This window comes from Dysidea avara, chromosome 12, assembly GCF_963678975.1.
Source record: "Dysidea avara chromosome 12, odDysAvar1.4, whole genome shotgun sequence".
Classification (NCBI taxonomy): domain Eukaryota; kingdom Metazoa; phylum Porifera; class Demospongiae; order Dictyoceratida; family Dysideidae; genus Dysidea; species Dysidea avara.
The window spans coordinates 25,980,259-25,998,607 of NC_089283.1; the positions used below are offsets into that span (position 1 = coordinate 25,980,259).

Here is an 18,349-nt window from a genome sequence, read left to right on the forward strand (position 1 = left end):
AATACGGCGCGAGCCGGTCTTCAGCATAAACTAGCCGCTTTTTCTCGTCCACACACTCAAGTCGATGAGTGATCATTGTATGTGTGTTAGAAGTTAGCGTGTAGGGATCTGATTAATCAGGAGAAACTAGAAGAGGAAAAAGCTAATTGGATCGTTTTATCTTCGCTCACTTGTTAACAACGCCTAGCGACTATTTTGGTCTGGCGCGATCGACGTGCGACCATGCCCAAGGTGAAGTTGCCGACCGTTAATCCTTCTAAGAAAGCTGGTTCGTCGAAAAAGGCGACTTCGTCTAGTGGAAAAGATTCATCGCCAGCGAAAGATGTATCTTGTGTGGCGAAAATTTCTGATTTGTTGACCGACGCGTCAGCGATGCTTCATCGTGAAGACGACATGGTGAGTTGCGGTAAAAACATTCTGCGAAATTTGGTTAGTTTAACGACCTAGTGTATTAGTCAAGTGTGAATAAGTTGTCTAATATGTGTGTAAGTGTTATTGGAGCAGTCATAAGCTACTTTTTGTTTTTCGGGTACAACCCTGTAATTTTCTTTTTTTTACATTTTCTTTAGAGCGCGCCTTTCCTTGGATTCAAACCAGAAGAGGTGCTATCTCAAAGGAGGAAGTTGCAAGGCTCACTGAAGCAGCTGGGTGTTGAGCATAAGAGAAAGTCTGACACTCCATTAAAGTCTATTGCTTCTGTACCGTCAAGTTCAGCTGCAAGTAATTTTGTGTGTGGTGTGTATGTGCATGTTGGCTGTTGTATTGTTGTCTGAGTCCAAAGCTGTCTGTGGTAGCCTGTGACCTCCTTGGTCTGCAGTGGTAGTCGAGATGGATGGAAAGTTTGCTACATGTCTGTAATTTTCTGTAGTATAGTGGATTCCGCAAAGATATGCTTTTATTTGTTACGCACATTACCAGCATGGCTTACATGTAAGTATCACTCTTGTTGAAATTGTTGTCGTTTGCCCGTGGTATTTATTTCCATATACGAATGGTCCTGTCTGTGATGCTGGAAGAATTAACTAGAAAGGTTTAAACTCTTTATTGTTATTGTACAGTTATATTGAACAGTCAGCCTTGTCTGTTTGTGCAAGTCGGTGTGTAGTGAGTGTGCGTGCATGCGTGTGTTAGTTATAACAGTACTGAGCATTGTTTATGATTGATATAGCTGATGCAGCAGTTGAAATAGATGCTTCCATCAATGACTCCATCACTGAGGATATTACAGATAAAGATCTCTCCATTAACAAAGATGGTGGCAGTGCCAAAGAGGTCTGCAAGTCTCACAAGAAGAAAGAAGATGGATCTGCTAAAAAGTCCAGTGGTAAACGAAAGAAGGAAAGGCACTCTGGCCCAATGGCAAAGAAACATAAAGTGGACAGTGACAGTTCTCCACCACTGGTGGTACCTACTGTTGAAGGTGATGAAGCTCCACCACTGGTGGTACCTACTGTTGAAGGTGATGAAGACAGTATGGATACTATGCAGACAAGAATGAGAACAGGAACAATATCGAAGGTGCAGTCAGCCATCTTGTTGGTACAGTTTAGTCACATCACGAATACTAAACTGACCATCATAAATGTGTACAAAGTGATGTAATGTGTATCTTATTATTTCATCATCTAGAACACACTGGCACACTTGTCCGGGGTAATGGATGGGTCGGATCAAGAGTCAATGGGGTCCCGTCCATTATCTCCTAATTGGGAAGAGGAACCAGCTGACAGTGGCTCGGAGAGTAAGATTCCATCAGGACGATCTAAAGGTGGAGGTGGGAAGATGTGCAAACGTCGGGGTCGCTGCATGGAGTGTCCTAATTGTCTCAAGAAGGATGATTGTGGCCAGTGTCCCAACTGCCTGTAAGTGTTTGTGTCATAGTGTTAGAATAATGGCTGTACCATCGTGATGTTGTGTTCAGTGAGATGGGACATTCCATAGGATGAGTTGTACATGCAACTAACCATGACCCCGCAGTAACGTTGTTTACATAACATTCTACCATGCCAGTACATGGCTAATCAAATTCACCAAATTTTATACAACTTATCCCCTAGGCTCTATTGTTTGTACGTTTGCATGAACAAATTCTTATGAAATCTGTGATTGATGTATTTTACAAAATAAAGTTGCACAGATTTTCATATACTGCTCATTTCATTGGATGCAGTTAAACCATCACTAGTGAGGCTTTGCAGGTGTGGAAATTCAAGACACACGTCACTGTGTTGTGTTGTGTTGTCCAAGAAGCCATAGCATCACGTCAGTGACAGGGCCTGCAGCCACATTACAAGTTTGAGGGAAACTGTTCCAGCCATTCCTGACTTTATTTCGTTACAAAAACTGTCCCAAACTCATCACCTGATAGAACTGAAATTTGGTACTCATAAATAGCATGAGGTCCAGTGGTGAATGCCGGTTGATTCATTGAGTTATGATGGACAGTATAAACACCAAACATGTTTAGAAGCAAGATGCTCTAATAGTGCGGTCACTCTAATAGAACATTCCATCTGTACAATCTCAGTTGTACAACACAATCAAATAATAAAGGAAACATGTTCTTTCTGTTGCTGCTGTAGCAAAGAAGAAAGAGACGAGTTAAAGCAACCCCCATGGTGGGCTCTGCAGCTTGATGATGTAAAATTTATTGACATTAACATCGTTGGGTGGCTGCCACCTTATCTTTTTCTCCACCCTAACCCTAAGGCTTACACCCTTATTCATTCATAAATCAGCATTTCTAGTTTGCAGAAAATAACAGATGACGCTTTTGGGGTCCTTTGCCGCTTCATCTACTGTATACCCACTACACAATATTATTGTGTTAGCTTACATGTACTGTAAGGATGTTCCTATACATGATTGCTACCCATCACCAGCTTGTTGTGTAGTAGTTGTCTAAAGTGTAACAGCTGCTTACATTCTGGTATACTATCATATAATTTGGTCCCACTGACTCCTTGCATTTCTACCTCTGAAAGAAGACAACCTGTATATAATACGTCACCCAGTGTATATTGATGTGATCTTGTGATGTAATGTGGTGATGTCATATACAGAGACAAGCCCAAGTTTGGTGGTCCGAACACACGCAAGCAGGCGTGCATGTGAGTACCATTGTTACCCCGTCTCACATGATCACTTGGTTATATAAATGTAGCCAGCGTAAGTGTCACTTCCTGATGATAAGGGAACGACGTAAAGGAGGAGAGTCTGGGTCATCGTCTGCATCCAAGCAATCCAAGAAGCAGCCACGCCCACCTAAAGAAGAGGAGGCAGGACTTGTACAGACTAGACCACACCCCATAGCAACAAGCAGGGCAGCTGCACTGATGCAGCGACGCACAACACGAAGAATAAAGGGCAAATCAGCAGTACAACTGAGGTGGCAGGTATGTGTATTAAGTGTTTTGAAGTGACATCACTTCTAGAAATGACGACCTCTATTTGGGGACTTTTGACAGTTTTAGAGCATTGGTCCTGTTCAGTGAAACTATAGGTTGTAATCTTTGTTATGTTTGGTATTGTCATAGAGAGAGGAGTCTCACAAATAAAAATTATTATGATGTCATTGTCCCTTATATTGTATCACATGATCTAGCATATCAGTTCTGATGGTATGACGGTCTATTGGAGGCGTGGTCAACAAGCTCATGTGATTCCTTTGTGTGCCCATTGTGGCAGTGCAGGCGTGTCAGAGGTGTGGGGTGATTGTCATGACAACTTGTTTATATTTACATGTTACCATACAGCTGATGCGTTGTCAGATTTGTTGCGTACCTTACCACTGGTACTGTCTGAAGGATTATTGTCATGGTGACGACAGTCAGAAGAGTTTTATCTGTTCGTCATGTATAGGCTGTGCAGTGTGTGGGCGTAATGGAAATGTGAGTGTTAGTGTTACCGTGTACCAGTGAGTGTTAGTGTTATGGTATACCAGTGAGTGTTAGTGTTACCATATACCAGTGAGTGTTAGTGTTACGGTATACTAGTGAGTGTTAGTGCCATGGTATACCAGTGAGTGTTAGTGTTACCGTGTACCAGTGAGTGTTAGTGTTATGGTATACCAGTGAGTGTTAGTGTTACCATATACCAGTGAGTGTTAGTGTTACGGTATACTAGTGAGTGTTAGTGTCATGGTATACCAGTGAGTGTTAGTGTTACCGTGTACCAGTGAGTGTTATTGTTACCGTGTACCAGTGAGTGTTAGTGTTATGGTATACCAGTGAGTGTTAGTGTTACCATATACCAGTGAGTGTTAGTGTTACCGTGTACCAGTGAGTGTTAGTGTTATGGTATACCAGTGAGTGTTAGTGTTACCATATACCAGTGAGTGTTAGTGTTATGGTATACTAGTGAGTGTTAGTGTCATGGTATACCAGTGAGTGTTAGTGTTACCGTGTACCAGTGAGTGTTATTGTTACCGTATACCAGTGAGTGTTAGTGTTATGGTATACCAGTGAGTGTTAGTGTTACCATATACCAGTGAGTGTTAGTGTTATGGTATACTAGTGAGTGTTAGTGTCATGGTATACCAGTGAGTGTTAGTGTTACCATGTACCAGTGAGTGTTATTGTTACCGTATACCAGTGAGTGTTAGTGTTACGGTATACCAGTGGGGTTTATCTGTGTGAGGTGGAGATTTTAACTGCAGAAATTAGTAAACTTTGTTGAAATACATACAGTTATCTTTATGACAATTCCTAAAAGTGTTCAGATGTGAATTTCTGAAGCTCATACAGAGACTGTTGTACTACTCTAATAGAACACATACTGGTAAACAATTCAAGACCATTATCTGTTACCATCAAAGTACAGTATTCAAATGTAGATGAAAAAAAAAATTTGTTTTGTAAGAGTCGTGTTCAGTTAATTTTGAGCAGCCTTATAAGGTACCAAACTTCAACAGTCACAAATTGACACCTCACTCATAAAGCCTGTTGGTCATGTGATCTCTGTTTTACATCACATGACATGTTATAGGTATGGCAGTGTAGCAGATGTGATGAATATTATCATATCGAGTGTCTGCCGGAGCACACACCCACTCCAACGAGAGCTACCCGTCACTCATGGCGATGTATCACTTGTAACATTTGTAGCAGTTGTAAGAACTCTTGTTCCGATGAGATGTTCAACCACACGCCTAGCAACACACCTGATCAGCCGCCACTACAGTTCTGTGCTACTTGTTTCAAATTGTTTAGTGATGGTACTAATGATGTCATGATTGTATCATGTGACCATTGTCCTTATTAGGTAACTACTGCCCCATATGCTACGAGTGCTACTCAGACAGTGACTATGAGTCTAAGGTAAGTCCTGTATATAATATAGTGTAGGTGTCCATATTACACTGGTCCCAAGGTGTCCATATTACACTGGTCCCGAGGTGTCCATATTACACTGGTCCCGAGGTGTCCATATTACACTGGTCCCGAGGTGTCCCTATTACACTGGTCCCAAGGTGTCCCTATCACACTGGTTCCCAGGTGTCCATATTACACTGGTCCCCAGGTGTCCATATTACACTGGTCCCCAGTTGTCCATATTACACTGGTCCCAAGGTGTCCATATTACACTGGTCTCAAGGTGTCCCTATCACACTGGTTCCCAGGTGTCCATATTACACTGGTCCCCAGGTGTCCATATTACACTGGTCCCCAGTTGTCCATATTACACTGGTCCCAAGGTGTCCATATTACACTGGTCCCAAGGTGTCCATAATACACTGGTCCCAAGGTGTCCCTATCACACTGGTTCCCAGGTGTCCATATTACACTGGTCCCCAGGTGTCCATATTACACTGGTCCCCAGTTGTCCATATTACACTGGTCCCAAGGTGTCCATATTACACTGGTCCCAAGGTGTCCATATTACACTGGTCCCAAAGTGTTCATATTACACTGGTCCCAAAGTGTCCATATTACACTGGTCCTCAGGTGTCCATATTACACTGGTCCCAAGGTGTCCATATTACACTGGTCCTAAGGTGTCCGTATTACACTGGTCCCCAGGTGTCCATATTACACTGGTCCCCAGGTATCCATATTACGCTGGTTTTAATAGTTCGATCTTACGTGACATCATTCAACTAAATGTCAAAACTGTACAGGATTTAATTGTTGACTGTCTCATCCATGTCACTTCCATTTATTGTTGTCACACTAGACCTATTAGTATACTCAGACTATACTGTATTCTGATTGGCTACATTACTGTACAGATGGTGCAGTGTGGAAGGTGTGACCACTGGGTACACTCCCACTGTGAGCAGATGACTGATGAAGAATATGAAGTACTCAGTGAACTACCAGAAGAGTCCGTTATGTTCTTGTGTTGTTTGTGCTCTGAGGAAAAGGATTGGAGGGAAGCCATCTATCAGCATTGTAGTGGTGTGTTCCAGCAGGTGGGTAGGGCTTGTTGTGGCAATATTTCTGAGACATTTTGTGCACATTCTTTCTACATTGGTAAATAGTTAGCGAAAGGTTTGTTGGTAGCGTTATGGAATACAAGGAGGTATTATCCATGTTATTCGCAGTGTGTGCAACTTGTTAAAAAGCAGTGGTGGCAAAGAAATGGCTGCAGTGTTGTTAATTTTGAAATAAACACTACAGAACACTCTAATATAACACGCAGTGCAAACACAGTGAGGATGATGTCAGCAGTGGCGTTGTGTATTGCTGATATCAGTACAAGTTAAAGAATTTACAAAATTAACTTATTTGTGTACGATAGTGAATTTACTGTTAGTGTTTACATACTAATGAAACAGCTAGTTCAAATTCATTTCTTTGTCTCTTTCCTATAAATCACATGATACAATAAAGACTATTATGATGGCTGTACAGTGTACTGTTAATAGTGTAGTAACAAAGTGAATATGAGAGGTTGTTTCAGAGGAGGCTTAGTTGTAAAGACACTCTAATAGAGCAGTCATATCTGAGAACATTTTATAGAAATTTTTGTACTGCCACTGCTACTATACTCCAAGTTGGGATAACTGTTAAGTTGTTGTTTATGTCGTGTTGTGTTCTTATTTACTAAAATGTCACACCTTGTTACAGATCATGAATAACCTGCAAAACCTGTCTGTTGCTAAGATACTGTTCAAGCCTACCGAGAGGGGAGGAGTCCCTAACAACGGACGTAATGTTGACCGCACTTCCTTAGTGCCGATGTTGGAACGAGTTGCTAATGGTTACTACAAGACTGTGGTAAGTACAATAATGTTACTACGGTAACAGTCATTTTCACATATTTTGTAGGATGAGTTTAGTAATGCGTTGCTATTAGCAATGATGTCACTATTACACTGTGAACAAGACCAGTCACTTTACAAAACTGTCATCGCAGCCTGGGGGCAGTTCACCAAGGTAACGATAGTTATAATGGTTGATAGTATTTTATGAGGAACAACACGTGGGGTACATTATAGGACCAAGTGTTTTGTTACAATAAAAGAGGTTGTCTTCTTACAGTCAAACCTGTAGCTTCGTCTGCTCTTAGTACCGCCATATACATACAGAATTTTGAGGTATGTATTTTTCTTGAATTTTTAGCATGGGGCTTGTCTTGATAATCGTTAATTTTTGAGGATGAATGATTCACAAGCTAAGCAACCACAAAATTTGTGAAAATTATGTCCCTCAAAACTATATATCCTCTACCATTTTCTGTGGTGGTTAAATGCTGCACCTGTAGTAGTAGTAGTAGTAGTCATACTTGAGTGGTACCACAATTGATTTAGTAAATAAGGTCTTTAATTAGCGTTACTGTATCTAAATACATAATAGTTATACGGGCACAATGTTTATGAAATTTATAAACCCTCAGGCCTGAATCTGTAGTACACAAGCAAAGTGAGGGTGCTACTGCTGTAATTATAAGGGCCTGAGGGTTTACATTGTGCCCATGTAACTGCATTAAACTCAATTCCACATTACACCCTCAGATTACTTACCTCATCCACGGCTGTTTCTGCTGTAGGTTTGGCAAAAGCGGCTGGTTTACTTGTGATAATACTAGCACCATGGCAACTATGCGTGCTCATGTGACAAAATAAGCACCCTTGTTACATCACTGCACGTGAGAAATGCATACTGAATGGATAAACCTAGATTTTGAGCATGTGTTGTATTGTGCCTGAAGGCGTGGAGTATATCAAACAGTACGGTAGTACTGTTTAAGTAGGAATCCCCCGAAATGACGTGTGCCGCCAAAAATACCACTTTTTAAAAACCAGCTTAGAAACTTCTTATGTGATGAAAATCACCTTTACGGAATAATATTAGTCCTTCTAACAGCAAATGTAGTGTTAAAAACAACAAAACACTTACTGGTGGCAGGATATAGAATTTTTTTAAATCATCAAATCTCGAAATTTCGTCTCACTCACTCACTGACCACATTCGCAAGCCTAGAGCCCAAACGAAGCAGTGACAGTCACCATTTTATGCCACAACAACAAGCTCACCAGTGGGATGTGCCTTTTGGGGTTCCAACGAGTGTATGCCCTGTGCACCTTCTCTTTTCTTTTATCTTCAATCAGGCTGCTTGTCTTCTTCATCCAACGAAACCATATCAAGGCGTTAATATTCCATATCAACACTTTCTTTAAGCAGCATAATAGACACCACAAAATTATTTAAGGCGTTTTGACTACGCTACTGTACAGAGGTACCGGTACTCCACGATAGGTCACAAGGTCACGCCCATTCTTCATTCTATGTATTATCGATCTATTGATCGAGACCACGATAACCACGCCCCTTTTACGCTAGCTGTATTTGTGACCACATACCTTCAAGTTGGTGGGCTGATTTGAGATACTCTAGTCTAATAATTGATCAAAACCATGATGACCACACCCCTTTTTGGGCAAGCACACATCTTTGCAGACTGACTTGAGATACTCTAATACAGCAGTCACCCTAATAGAACAGTCACATGTTTATAGCTAGCTGTATGCTTTAACAAAAAAACTAAACAAACTAGTATATTAAAAATTATAAATTTAAAAATAAAGTAGGGATCCAAGCGATAAAAAGTAGTGAAACAAGAGGTGAACAATGGTAGCTATTACAGCATAGCTCAGTGGGAAATCCCTACTTTGGCATGGTATAACAATTATTTTATGTTCAATGCCAAAGTGGGATTTCCCACTAAGCTATGCTGTAATAGTTACCATTGTTCATCTCTTGTTTCACTACTTTTTATTGCTTGGATCCCTACTTCCTTTTTAAATTCATAATTTTTAATATACTAGTGAGATTTATTACCCACCCAAAATAGGCCTACTTTATTCCATGGACTGGACTGGACTCACGGACTGAGCTGGAAACAGCTTTTAAACAATAATCCAGGAATTATCCATCTCTTGCAACACTGGAGATACCACTATCGAGCTACAACTGTGCTGCTGCTGCTGCTGCTGCTGCTGCTGCTGCTGCTGCTGCTGCTGCTGCTGCTGCTGCTGCTGCTGCTGCTGCTGCTGCTGCTGCTGCTGCTGCTGCTGCTGCTGCTGCTGCTGCTGCTGCTGCTGCTGCTGCTGCTGCTGCTGCTGCTGCTGCTGCTGCTGCTGCTGCTGCTGCTGCTGCTGCTGCTGCTGCTGCTGCTGCTGCTGCTGCTGCTGCTGCTGCTGCTGCTGCTGCTGCTGCTGCTGCTGCTGCTGCTGCTGCTGCTGCTGCTGCTGCTGCTGCTGCTGCTGCTGCTGCTGCTGCTGCTGCTGCTGCTGCTGCTGCTGCTGCTGCTGCTGCTGCTGCTGCTGCTGCTGCTGCTGCTGCTGCTGCTGCTGCTGCTGCTGCTGCTGCTGCTGCTGCTGCTGCTGCTGCTGCTGCTGCTGCTGCTGCTGCTGCTGCTGCTGCTGCTGCTGCTGCTGCTGCTGCTGCTGCTGGCTCTTCCTTATATGTCATGACACTAAGAATATGTGTGTCACCTCCAGCCACAATTCCACCAGAGGTGATGGTGACTTCTTATCGTCCAGACCTTGTATTTTACAATACTGCCACCAACTCTATTTCCTTACTTGAGTTGACCTGTCCATTGGACTCAGAACACCATCTTCAGTCAGCAGAACAAAGTAGAGTATCAGCAACTGCTAGCAGAATTAGATCGTTTGAATGTTTCTAACTATTATGAAACTCTTGAAATCAGCGTTCTAGGCCACTACCATCCTTCTTGTGTAAAGAACTTCTGGAACCTGTTACATTTTGTTCACCAGGATATATTAGTGTCAAAAGCAGCTCTAAGGAAAGTTTTGGATTCTGCTTCGCAGAAGTGTATTACAGCATCTCAAAGAATATTTATGGCTAGGGATTGTCGTAAGTGGTTTCCTGCCTCCCCAGACTGACCCTTTAGTTAGTTAAATGTACATGCATGTATACTTACTTTATGTTTTGTACTCCCTTGCCATGCCCACCCAGGTGTTTTTAACCAACCCTGTCTGGTGGTCACATGTGACCGAAGATTCCTTAATGTTAATGTAAATGTTTGTGTCTCATTATAATAATGATGTTGTGTCTCATTATATTAATGATGATGGTTTTCTCTCACTTACGATACATGTGTACTAGTAGTGATACAGCATGATAGAGGCTATTCTTGTAGCGTAGATGTTTTCCTTTGTTACTTTAGCACTAATATTGCAGCTGTAGAGATGAGCCAGTAATTATTCTTAGCAGGTAGCTAGGTGGCACCACCAGGCAAGGTGATGAAGCTATGCAAATAATCTGGCTCATCACTACAACCCTAACACTAGTGCTAAGTACTGAAGCAACAAAGGAAAACATGTGCGCTACAACAATAGCCTCTGTCACGCTTTATCACTGTGAGTACATGTGTATCGTAAGTGTATTCTAATTGATTAGTGCATGCGCTAGTGTCATCACTTGTAAGGAAGAGCAGTACCAGCAGTTGTAGCTCGATAGTGATGTCTCCAGTGTTGCAAAAGATCGATAATACCTGGATTATTGTTTAAAGCTGTTTCCAGCAGTCCACAAGTCCACTCCGTGTATGCGCTAGTGTCATGACTTGTAAGGAAGAGCCAGCAGCAGCACAGTTGTAGCTCGATAGTGGTGTCTCCAGTGTTATTATTATTATTATTATTATTTGTTAATTGGTACAAGGAAGACAAAGTCTTATAAAAACCAATCTCAAATACATCTAAATAAAATCAAACCGGCAGTCATATAAAAATACATCTAATTTAGTCTTAAAGATCAGTACATTAGGTGCAGATACAATTTCGTGGGGTAAGGTGTTCCAATCATTGACGATTCTCTGTGAAAAACTATGACCTCTAATAGCAGTGTTGAAGCGATTTTTGGAAAGTTTGAGTCCATTAGATCGGGTGGGGTTGGTATTAACAGTAAAAAAATAGTCTTTGTCCACAGATACTAAATTGTTCAGGATTTTGTAAGTCATAATCAGATCCATTCTGGTTCGACGGTAAAGTAAGCTGGGTAGATTAAGTTCTTGGAGTCTTTCAGAGTATGTCAAATTATAGAAGGAGGGTATAAGTTTTGTGGCTCTTCTTTGAACTGCTTCTAATTTACGGATGTTTTTCATAAGATGAGGGTTCCAGACAGTTGACGCATAGTCCAAAATTGGGCGAACAAGAGTAACGTATAATAATCTTATTGTGTTGGCATCCCTGGAGGCAAAGGTACGTTTAATAATTCCCAATACCCTGTTAGCTTTCATTACAATTTGATTAACATGAGATGTAAACTTCAAATCTTTATCAAATACTACACCCAGATCTTTTTCCTCCACAACCATGGAGATCATATTTGCTTCATTTTCGGATGAGAAATAATACTCTGTGTTTGATGAAGAATGTCCAATTGTGCTGTAGTGACATTTAGGAAGGTTAAGGAAGGATAGCCATGTGTCACACCATTGCAAAGCGGAATCAATGTCTTCTTGCAGTTGCAAGAGATGGATAATTCCTGGATTATTGTTTAAAAGCTGTTTCCAGCTCAGTCCACCAGTCCAGTCCAGTCCAGTCCGTGGAATAAAGTAGGCCCCCAAAATAGCCTAAACAAGAGTCTAAATACAGCACTTCTACTTTTGGTAGCATTTAATTTGGCTGATTCTTGCTCTACACTGAATCCTTCTTGGTTCACTTTTTTTCAATATTGAGAACTAAAACCTATCTGCCAGATAATTGGGGGGAGAGGTAATGCACACAAACGTACTGACACTCTGACTGTACAAACAGACACATGACCATTTTGTCATTCTCAATACAGCTGATGGGAGAACACTTTGCCTGGTATCATGTTAAAGAGATTACTAACCTATCTGATGTCAGTGCACTACTGATGAAGGAGTATGGTAGTGGTAGCCATGGTGATGTGACCCCAGGTGATGAAAGACAACAATGGTGAGGAGATCATGTGATCCAGTACACAGTTCACATGATCCATCATACAGGTTTACATCACTACCAGCCGATCATAGTTATCACGTGAAGGATGTGCCAAGACTTGATGATGAGGTGGGTGTATCTGTGTGCTATGTGATTCATGGTAGCATCATTGTAGAGCTCACATGACCCTCCACTCTGTGACAAAGTCACTGATTTACGCAAGTGTCTACTATGCAGTCAATCTGGGGACCATTCTGAGAAGGTTTGTGCACATGTACACTAACTGTTTAATGGATCCAATCCAAACACTTCATGATCTTGTAGTTCCAATACCTCAGTATCATACAGTGGGTTATGTGTGAGAGTTATGTTTTTGTGAAGCTGCTAAAATACTCTCCAATATAATCTGTGAGATATAGGCAGTTTGTCTGTGTATCACTTTATATGCTGTGAGAACTGTATATGTAGTTCAGAAGGTTTTCACTAAACACTGTTCACTTGAAAATACAAATTGAATGTTGCAAAAGTCAAAAATTTGAATCTCGGACATGTGATCCATCAATTACCATGTAGCGTAATGTGTAGTCAACGTTGACATTCTTTTAAACTACATGTTTAAATAGTAGATCATCCTTCAGACACCATTTAGTTGTTCAAGTAGATATTGAATTGCCATGTGTGTCCCAGAACCCTCACAAACCTTCTTTCAGCCACCCCAACACAATACAGCTGTACATCACTTTCCTAGCTAAGAAGCAAGTAATACATTATCCATACTTGTTGTGAATGGGACAAAAAGTGTTTACAATATAAACACCAGACTACCATATTTGGTTACACTATCACACATGCCTAGTGTGTAGCAGCAAAGGTACTAGAGGTAATGGAGTACTCAGCTTCCACACTTAATATACATCAAATTATATAAAGTGATTATATACTCTAATAGAGCAGTCAGACACAGTAGTCCTGTACAAGTCCTGATAACAGAGGTGATATAGAACTATAACATGATTTGAATACGTCCAACTGTTATGGTGAAATAAAGATTCAAAGTTATTGGGTTATAAATGTACATGACACAACCAACAGTTATAATTCTCCACCTCTTGTTATAACTGACTGACAATTGGGTTAGATCATGACCAGTAGAACTGCTTTAAGACAGACACCATAGACATAATTATAAAGAAGTGTAGCTATATTAAATGTTATGTGTGTACCTATTCTGCTTCACTACATTATGAACTCTGTCCTGTAAGGATGTTGTTAGGTTGTGATGGACATGTCATGTGGATTATTCTCTACAGAGTGCTGGCCGACTAATTCCTTGTGGTATTGGGGAGTGGGTACATGTCAATTGTGCCCTCTGGTCGGCTGAAGTGTACGAGGAGCAAAGTGGAATGATGTATGATGTCCATACTGCCATTAGTCGTGGTAGTCGTGTACGATGTGACGTTTGTCATGATCTGGGAGCTACGATTGGCTGTTGTGCTGGACGGTGTAGTCGCTCCTTCCACTTCCTGTGTGCTCTGAGTGCTGACTGCATCTTTCTAGCCAATAAGAATCTGTTTTGTCCTGAACATGCATCGTCATGTGAAGATCAGGTGAGTCCACAGTGGTGTTGGGGGAATGTACCATTTCTCTCTCATTTTTATAGCCTAAGGCAACAGAAGAGCAATTACAAGTGAGTCGCTGTGTTGTAGTAGACATGTTACCAGAGAGACATTACGTTCGATTGGTCGAATCTATTGATCCAGAACAACTTAGCACTCAAATTGGTATGGTAGGCATTTATTAGAATACTGATTTATTTGCTCATTCTAATTAGGATGCACCCTTGTACATGAGGCAGGGGAGATTATACCGCAATCAGAAACCTCTACATGTCTCCTTCCTTCTAAATATAGGTATTGCCGTGCTTCCTTGTTTGGTAATAACAAATATTTATGTTGCTATAGGTGTAGTTTTCAATTCTGGGATGTTAATAATCCAGTTGCCATGACTACGTACACACTAACAGTAAGACGTAATGATGAAGCCCCACAAGTGTATCTTAGCAGCTGGGCGCACCCCTCCCCTGGGGGTGATGTTGACAACCCAACAATAGACTATGAGTGTGTCACAGTCGGTGCTCCCCCTCAGCCTGACATGCATACTGACAGACTGTCACATGGAGTGGACACCATATTATCTCAAGTGACAAGCCAGAGGCAACGACAACTGGAAGCTCAACTTGTGGGTGGGGCTCTGGAGGGGCTAATGAGCCTTGCAGGGGATAGCAGCTTATTGGATCGAATTAAGTTGTTTAATATGGCTGCTGCTGCCCCTGCCGAGCCTTCTACTGGCTGCACTGCACCAATCACAAGTGAAGAACTGAAGTCACCATGTTTAGACAAGTTGCAACTGCAGAAACCAGCCACACCCCATTTATTGGAGCTCCACCTCAGCAGTAGTAGTGGCTACTCTGCACATAGTGCTACAATACCAGGTGACCATATATGGTATATAGTTCTGTTACATGTGTTATGCCATATATGGTGTGTTGTGTTACATGTGTATGTCTTGTTACCTTATATGGTGTTATATAAATTGTTATTGCAGTTTGTATATGTTCTAGAATTATGGAGTGAATTAATTAGCAAGTTACAACAGCAGAGATCAGCAATCGGGTTGGATAGAATTGCAGTGGACAACATTTCACCATTCAAAGTGTTTGGTGTTTCACTGGTGGGTGTGCTCATGTGTTGACATGGTAATTAGCCCCACCCCTTCTACAGGAATCAGTGGTCAGGATAATAGAGCAACTACCAGAAGCTGAAAACTGTACTCTTTATCAGTTTCAACATCATCCACCATCTAAACTGAGCAGCTGGTATGATGCTAAGAAGGTCAGTGACCTTTTGATTGTGACTTGATCGTAACATTGCTTGTCTTGATTTGCTTGTCTTGATTGTGACGTTTCTTGTCTTGATGTTATAATTGTGTCATTACCATAATAATTTTACTTCAGAATTATAATTCAAGTGTTGATGTACTGAATGTATGGTTGTGTTTCTCTGGTATTGTCTTTACTAGAAGACAAGGCAAGATTGTTTCACTGTATCTATAGTAAATAATGGTGTCACTCTTGACTGTATGTAAAGCCAGAGGAGGGTGGAAACATTTTATGTGCTACTTGAAAATATTGTGTGGAATATCATGTCAACACCGTGTAATAGTCATAACCGGCTAATGGTGGTGATCACTTGGGATCATTAGCTGTTTTGATTACACTTCATGTGATGATTAAGATGATGTTTACAAAAGGACTGTCCAAAATCTGTACATATAGTACTACACAAGTGTGTATATTCTTAACATAACAAATGATGACAAACTTTGTTACGTAATTCACACATTTTTGTTCATTCCAAGTTGTATAATTCATTTTATTGGTGCTTCCACCCTCCTCTAATGTAAAGCCACGTGTCTTGATGATGTCAATACTTGTCATCAATGATGTCATAGAGGGAGACAATCAATCAAACTGGATGTGCTCGTTCTGAACCTTATCGTGGTCGTCAGCCATGGGACATGTTCAACTTCTTGATGTCCGAGTATCGACCAAAACCTCCTGCAGTGAACCATGAGGACTTAGCTATGGCTGAACAAGAAGGGTTGATAACTAACAAGTGAGCTAGACACTATCTTAGTATTACAAGTCATCATGTAACATCACAGGCAAGTCTTCTCTGCTGCTAGTACCCTGCCGATGGCTATGAGGTATCGGAACTTACGCAAGAAAGTCAAACACACAGTGGGCGTGTACAAGTCATCAATACATGGGATGGGATTATTCTGTAAACTACCCATTGACCCATTTGAGATGGTCATCGAATATTCCGGCACTGTGATTAGATCAACCCTCACTGACAAGAGAGAAGATTATTACAACAGCAAAGTGTGTTCTGTGTGTAGTAGTAGTAGTTGTGGTGGTAGTTGGGTGTGGTCCCCTAATTTACTGTCTACTACTTGTTTGGACCCAAATTAACTTGTTGTATTGTAGAACAGTTGAATGTTCTTTTTGTAGAAGTTCATGACTGAACCACTCCCACACATTTAATATTTTGAGCACCATTTGAAGGTTCATTTATGCAATGACTTTGCAAGTTTATTGTGTACCAGTTATATCCTAATAGTACTAGTTATTGTGTACCAGTTATATCCTAATAGTGCTAGTTGTTGTGTACCAGTTATATCCTAATAGTGCTAGTTGTTGTGTACCAGTTATATCCTAATAGTGTTAGTTGTTGTGTACCAGTTATATCCTAATAGTGCTAGTTGTTGTGTACCAGTTATATCCTAATAGTGTTAGTTGTTGTTTACCAGTTATATCCTAATAGTGCTAGTTGTTGTGTACCAGTTATATCCTAATAGTGCTAGTTGTTGTGTACCAGTTATATCCTAATAGTGCTAGTTGTTGTGTACCAGTTATATCCTAATAGTGTTAGTTGTTGTGTACCAGTTATATCCTAATAGTGCTAGTTGTTGTGTACCAGTTATATCCTAATAGTGCTAGTTGTTGTGTACCAGTTATATCCTAATAGTGCTAGTTGTTGTGTACCAGTTATATCCTAATAGTGCTAGTTGTTGTGTACCAGTTATATCCTAATAGTGCTAGTTGTTGTGTACCAGTTATATCCTAATAGTGCTAGTTGTTGTGTACCAGTTATATCCTAATAGTGCTAGTTGTTGTGTACCAGTTATATCCTAATAGTGCTAGTTGTTGTGTACCAGTTATATCCTAATAGTGCTAGTTGTTGTGTACCAGTTATATCCTAATAGTGCTAGTTGTTGTGTACCAGTTATATCCTAATAGTGCTAGTTGTTGTGTACCAGTTATATCCTAATAGTGTTAGTTGTTGTGTACCAGTAATAGTGCTAGTTGTTGTGTACCAGTTATATCCTAATAGTGCTAGTTATTGTGTACCAGTTATATCCTAATAGTGCTAGTTGTTGTGTACCAGTTATATCCTAATAGTGCTAGTTGTTGTGTACGTGACACAATTTGATAATTGCTGAGATATACTTCAGATTATTATATTACTGTCAAACTTTGTTCTATACATAATAAGGGATTTTGGTAGACTCCAACAGGTATGGCTTCATGAGGACAACCTCAAGTAAATATGGTCTAAACTTAAAGTTACCATAGGCCCATAGCAATCTGTTCCTCATATCAACCAGCAATAGTGATTCGTATTGAGCTCTTAATTATTTCACACAGAACATTGGTTGTTACATGTTCCGTATTGATGAGCATGAAGTTGTCGATGCTACGATGTCAGGAAATGCTGCCAGGTTTATCAATCACTCTTGTGAGGTGTGTAGTGTAGTGTGCGTGCGTGCGTGCGTGTGTGCTACTTGTCTTGATTGTACTTGATGTCACAGTTTATCTTGATTTGTTACTATTGGTCTCGATGATGTTTTTGTCATTACAGCCAAACTGTTATTCTAAGATAATCACCGTCGATGGTCGTAAGAAGATTATAATATTCGCTCGTAGAAGGTACACTAACAATGTACAGTGGTGTCCATATATGGTATTGCTACAGAATTGTCCCTGGGGAGGAGCTAACATATGACTACAAGTTTCCAATAGAAGATGCTAGTGCTAAGATCCCGTGTTGTTGTGGAGCTGCTAACTGTCGAGGAACAATGAACTAATAAACTACTACCCCTAATAATATGATAATAATATTTGTACAGCTTACCACACTATCACATGTATAGCTACCTTTTGATAAATTAGTAAAATATTTTAATTTTGTTAATTATTTCTTGGCATAATAGGGATGAGTTGGTCAACCGTTTCAGCAGTATTGTCTGTTCAGTAATAAATAATTAATACAGTGACTGGTGTGCGCCCTATTAGAGTGCTAAATTAGATGCGCTTCTATTAGGGCGCTACGATAGAACAATTCCAATTAT

General features: G+C 40.7%; 1 protein-coding gene across 2 annotated transcripts; it reads left to right on the forward strand.

Moving 5' to 3' along the window:
* The first annotated feature begins 19 nt into the window (after positions 1-19).
* LOC136240307 (histone-lysine N-methyltransferase 2B-like) lies at positions 20-18,192 on the forward strand. 2 transcript variants are annotated; one of them, XM_066031252.1, is made up of 27 exons: positions 20-429; positions 570-720; positions 1,169-1,518; positions 1,630-1,862; positions 3,063-3,110; positions 3,164-3,395; positions 3,605-3,703; positions 3,756-3,890; positions 4,987-5,215; positions 5,263-5,318; positions 6,230-6,412; positions 7,071-7,220; positions 7,272-7,379; positions 12,258-12,391; positions 12,442-12,505; positions 12,552-12,638; positions 13,687-13,983; positions 14,037-14,157; positions 14,208-14,286; positions 14,338-14,867; positions 14,997-15,106; positions 15,157-15,267; positions 15,887-16,050; positions 16,100-16,319; positions 17,646-17,741; positions 17,860-17,927; positions 17,974-18,192. In XM_066031252.1, exons 1-27 carry the CDS (start codon positions 223-225, stop codon positions 18,083-18,085), a joined length of 4,374 nt encoding a protein of 1,457 aa, XP_065887324.1. In that variant the 5' UTR covers positions 20-222; the 3' UTR covers positions 18,086-18,192. The 2 variants fall into 2 exon arrangements, with proteins under 2 accessions (XP_065887324.1, XP_065887325.1); XM_066031253.1 differs by having other exon boundaries at positions 20-396.
* Positions 18,193-18,349: the final 157 nt, after the last annotated feature.

Excerpts from the sequence above, each read along its gene's own strand:
- LOC136240307 (XM_066031252.1), top strand. The coding sequence starts at position 223 with ATGCCCAAGGTGAAGTTGCCGACCGTTAATCCTTCTAAGAAAGCTGGT. Across the intron at positions 3,396-3,604 it reads CAGTACAACTGAGGTGGCAG|CATATCAGTTCTGATGGTAT; the intron begins GTATGTGTATTA and ends CACATGATCTAG. Across the intron at positions 14,158-14,207 it reads ACAACTTAGCACTCAAATTG|GATGCACCCTTGTACATGAG; the intron begins GTATGGTAGGCA and ends CATTCTAATTAG.